Source organism: Acyrthosiphon pisum, chromosome A1 (assembly GCF_005508785.2).
Source record: "Acyrthosiphon pisum isolate AL4f chromosome A1, pea_aphid_22Mar2018_4r6ur, whole genome shotgun sequence".
Taxonomy (NCBI): Eukaryota; Metazoa; Arthropoda; class Insecta; order Hemiptera; family Aphididae; genus Acyrthosiphon; species Acyrthosiphon pisum.
Window position 1 is genome coordinate 3,820,616 of NC_042494.1, and position 5,306 is coordinate 3,825,921.

At 25.9% G+C, this 5,306-nt stretch overlaps 1 protein-coding gene across 1 annotated transcript in view; it reads right to left on the bottom strand.

Moving 5' to 3' along the window:
- The window catches only part of LOC100569297 (fatty acid synthase-like), a 12,693-nt gene extending 7,387 nt beyond the window's left edge, over nucleotides 1-5,306 (bottom strand). The window contains exons 1-8 of the mRNA XM_029487672.1: nucleotides 5,262-5,306; nucleotides 4,968-5,197; nucleotides 4,593-4,897; nucleotides 4,352-4,493; nucleotides 1,987-2,091; nucleotides 1,811-1,919; nucleotides 1,318-1,746; nucleotides 1,030-1,190 (exon numbers count right to left, since the gene is read on the bottom strand). Coding sequence (XP_029343532.1) covers nucleotides 1,030-1,190; nucleotides 1,318-1,746; nucleotides 1,811-1,919; nucleotides 1,987-2,091; nucleotides 4,352-4,493; nucleotides 4,593-4,897; nucleotides 4,968-5,197; nucleotides 5,262-5,277 — 1,497 coding nt within the window. The 5' untranslated portion in view covers nucleotides 5,278-5,306. The remainder of the gene's footprint in view (nucleotides 1-1,029; nucleotides 1,191-1,317; nucleotides 1,747-1,810; nucleotides 1,920-1,986; nucleotides 2,092-4,351; nucleotides 4,494-4,592; nucleotides 4,898-4,967; nucleotides 5,198-5,261) is intronic.

The window sequence follows — 5,306 nt, forward strand, 5'->3', positions numbered from 1 at the left end:
CATTTATTTAAACAAATGTTTTTTTTTAATAATAAATTAGTCAGTGGTCAGGGTGCTTAACTAGTCAGTGACTTAAAATAAATAATAAATAAGATAACCAATCTTCTTTTAACATTTATTTCCATTCTTTTCTGTTTCATTTCAGACTATTTTTAAGTAAGTTTGGTTTTTTAAATTATTAAACTTCATTTAGAGATGGAATATTTATGCAAATTGAATGAAATTGAAATTTGTATAAAACATGATTTGTAATTATGTTTTGATTTAAAATGGTATTAATTCCATATATATATATATTATTATACCATGATGCATTTACAATCATCGCAATTTTTACATATTATCATGTATATCATGTTACAATCATTATAATATGATTTCTTTAAATTCAATTATATTTATGAATGACAAAGTCTGTGGACTAATTTCAATAATAACAAGCTCAGAGAAATAAAGCAAACAATATTACCATAGCCCAAACTATACGAGATGTCCAGAAGGGGTGCAGTTATTCTTTGAAATGTACTAATACAATAGCAATAAGTTTGATGTTCTATAGAGAAAATAACTTAGGTAGTTAACTCAATGAAAAAAAGTTAGTTAGTTATATTTTTAATTTATGATCTGTGTGAATAACTTAATATTTTATTTTAAAAATCAGACCTATACTCAATTTCATTCTGATTGCAGTAATAGTTTTTAGTACCTATAATTTGACAATTACACGTTTTTTCAACTATATTATTAATTCAAAGAATTTTTATTTCTTTATTCGTGTTTGAAATTATTACGGATACACATACAGCGTGATTAAATAAGAACAATAATTCATTCATTCATTCATTCATTAGAGTTTTTTAGGGATTATTTAAATTGAATTGGAAAAAGCTAATATTACAGACAAAAAAGATAAAATAAGATTAGTTAACTAATTATGTTATTAATGTAATTAGCTTATAAACAAACTAGTTAAGCATTTTATCTATAACAAATGTTACTCATTTACTGTGTAGTTAAATATGTACGTACTTTGCATTTTAAATTGTTGAATTTAGTAAAGGATTTTTCTTGTAATTTCACTACCGCAGAGTTAAGTATGGGTAATGATATAGGTGCGTTTTTAACCCCTAATATTTTAATTCCATCACAAGTTACTTCATTTGATAGTATGTTGTAATTTACGCTTATATCTATCAACAAAATATATTGTTATTACATTATATCTAGAATCATAAATATTATTAGTTTAATACATTATACTACATATTACATTATATCTAGAATCATTGATAAATATAATTAGTATTTTGAATGTACCTTTCTCTGAACGATTCTCAAATAACGCAGGATTTATAAACATTTCTCTTATATAAACTGGAATTTCAATGGGGCCCATGCCTAAATGTTCTAAAAACGGAAACTTAAAAAGACACTCCAAAAAATAAATCCAATTGTTTTCCCATTTTACGGAACCTTGGATATTATTTTTATAAACATTTAGATTTGTGATGTTTTTGAATCCTAAATTGAATCCGTTGTTTTTTAAAACTGAATATATCTCGTTTTCTGACACATTGCAAAGTAAGTTGTCAGTTGTGTTGTCAAAGTTTATTGATTTTTCTTCATTTGAACGTAAGACTATATTATTTAAAAAACTTATCGCGCCTGATAAAATAACCTCATTGTCCACATCGCACTCAAAAAGACCAGATCCCAATTGAATCATTATGTAACAATGAGAGGAATCTGAAAACAAAATTTGATTTTCAATGCATTTTTACAATATTTATAAAATAAATATAGAAAATACCGGTCGGATGTATTTTAACATTATTTTTGAACCGAAGATTTGGAATTTGAATCGATTTTTCATACAAACTTTTAGAGTTTATTTCAATAAATGTCTTCCAAACATTAAACTGAAAATTTTAATATATTATATTAATATTTTACAAACCAAAAAAATAATTTATGATATTTTCTTACTAATATAAATGAAAATGGTATTATATGTTGCCCTTGGAATTGGTACTGAGCTAAATGTTTATCTTCATCAAGTACTAAGGATATTACGTGTTCACCAGATTTTACCTAAAACAAATTTGTATGCAAATTATCAATTAACACATTTTATTTCAACTACAGTAAATTTCTCTAGAAATCAGACTGTAAGTTGTGGAAAAATAACTAATAAGTGATGTGATTTCTTGTTGTTATCTTTAGTTATTTAGCATAAAAAATTCACAATTTCAACGGATGAATATTTCATGATCAATAGAAATACCAAATAAAATGCAATAAAAGATTTAAATTTATTCCCAAAAAAAAATCAAAAAGGTTGATTAAAACTGGGATGGACTGTTCGCTAAAATGATATTTTATATTTTAGATCAATGTAGAATTTTAAAACCTAGTAATTATTCTTGATCTTACTTTACATAAACTCTATTTTAAAAGAGATTACACCAGTTTACGCACTTTTTTTCCTTTCCACCGACTCTTCTTCGTATGCCATTTTGTGGGATAAGCGCGCTGTCACCGGTAGCAACTTGGTTTATTCTCTTTTATAAGGAAGTATAGATATTTAAGCATCACTTAAAACTTTATTGAATTTAAATTAAATATAAATAACAATTTACATATAAAAATTTAAAAAAAATACCGGGTAAGTAGTGAGTTATTGTAACAGACGGTGATACATTTTTATTCAATGATATAAAACCATTGTATGCGAATAATAATTTTGAGTGAACATGGTATGTCAGCATAGAATATTGCTAAGTAGTTATGACTCTTATGAGGTACATTTTATGATATTATTATTGAGATTAAAGTAATTAATTTCAGTATTAGGCATTAGTATCCACTACAGTAGGTTAAATTCATTATTGCCAAAAAAATACATTTAAAAATGCCATTGTGTGTATAAAGTATATATACTTATAATAATATACACTAAAAGTTTTATATATCGACGATTAATATTTTTAAATAGCAACAAAATAACTAAAATCGTTATTCTTGATTTGAATATGTAAAATGGTCGAAATTTGAATTTAAAATGTCTGTAAAAAAAAAATTGTGTTTATATATTTCGGATTTTTTTTTATTACATTAAGTATGAAATATTTATGAGAATCTTTATTTTACACTTCCAATCCTTATCTATGAAAATTGAACATTTTATAATTTTTTAATTGCAACAATTGAAAGCTTTCGATATTTTGTCAAATTTAAAAAAAATTATTTTAAAGTGCTTAAATTTTTTAATATTTTTCAATTGCTATTATGTCAATTTATCAGGTATCTTGTATTCAATTTTTAAGCTTTTGAACCCAACGAATAATAATATTGTATTGACATTCATAGAAAAAAAAAACTATAAAATTCAAGATTGGAAATGTCCGCAAACAGCCCAAAATAATTCAAAATATTTTTAACATTTTATTAAGTTTGGAAATTGATAAAATAAAAATATAGTCTAAATTTCTAATATCTACAGTTATTGGTTTTTCAATTACAACAAAATAAGAAGATCACTACGCGAGAAATTAAGTGAATATCCAAAGTTGTAAAATTCGAACTTCAAAAGCTCATAAAAATTTTAATTTTGACTTTTCTGTAGCCTGTATTTTTGATAAAGGTAGAAAAACTTATAAGGAATCTTGTATTAATTTTTCAAATCTTAAGTTTATAAAGACAATTTTTTATGAATTTCTAACTCAAAATATTTTAGAAATTTTTAAGATTTTTACATGAAATGATTATAAAAAATGTGTTTTAATATATTTCAATTTCTATTGTAAAAACTTATTAGAAGCATTGTAATTAATTTTCATGCTTTTTGACCCAACGAATAAAATTTGTATTGACATATATAGAAAATTAAACTAAAAATGTCCGCAATACCTCAAAAGAAGTAAAAATATTTAAATAATTGTTTGATGCATGAAAAATGCTAAAATAAAATCGTGATGGTAATTTCATGTATCTACTAAAAACCAAAATTTATTTTATTTTTTTTTGATTTTCCCAGCGCTTTTGAAAATGACAGGTAATATTTTACTTTTGAACCACCAAACTACCAACTAGATTTACATTCCTATGAGCCAATAACATAACCTAACCTAACCTACTGTTGAAGAAAATCTAAGCATTTTTACTGTCTTAAAAAGGGATGATAGACGCACATAAAAAAAAAATAAATAAATAAACACATATCGTTTTAAAATCTATACATTCATCGCTCCGCTCAGAATCAAAAATGTTATTCAATGATAAAGATAAAATTTAAACATAATGCTAAATAAGTACGTATAAATGTTGGTTTGTCGACCAAAGATTTACTTACAAGATTATGGGGTTCGTCAGACCATTTTTCAGTATGGTCCCAAAACGGTAAACCGGAAATTGAAGGTGTTCCACGACTTACAGGATATTGTATTGTTGGATACAGCTCTTTTATTTTGGGATTTAATCCACTAGTATACATTCTAAAATAAATTAGTATAAATGAAGAATAATAATTTCGTTTACATATATTAACATAAACCATTATCCTATAATAATGACATTTAACTATGATGACTCACTTTCCAATAGAGGTAAGTAGAAATCGAACCGAATCTCCATAAATTCTTTTTGTCAGTGAAATATTGGTTACTGTTTCAGGTAATGCTTTTTCTATAATTGCTTGAAGAAGACCATGTGGAGCAATTTCAATTGTAATCGCGTCTTTTGGTATGTGATTTAGAACGTCCTCCAATAACACACTACTCAATAGATTGTTTGTATGATATTCTGGAGAAGAATATTTTGCGAGGTCAGATTCCCATTCAGTTTCCGGCAACGAACTACTAAGCCATTTAGACGACCTTTTCTTTGGTACTTTGATCACCTATAAAAAAAAAAATATATGGATTAAGTTGGAATGAAAATAATATAATTAATTTAATTGCTGAACAAACATCTTTTAAATATTTAAGTAGAGTCGGACCAGCGGATTGAATATATCTACTGTGAAACGCTATGCCACCAACGTTGACGGATTTCGCGAAGACACCTTCGGACATAAGTAGTGACACAAACTCGTTGATGCTTTCAACTGGACCCGATATTGTGCAACTAGTGGCACTATTACGACAAGCGACGTCGATGTCATGGGGAAGTTTGTCTTTGATTTGGTCATATCCAAGTCCTAAACAAAAAGTTCAAATAAAAAATAAACCAAATATACTTTAATGGTATATTGTGGATATTACCAATGGCGGCCATCATGCCAAGGAATAACTTCTGTTTCTAGAATA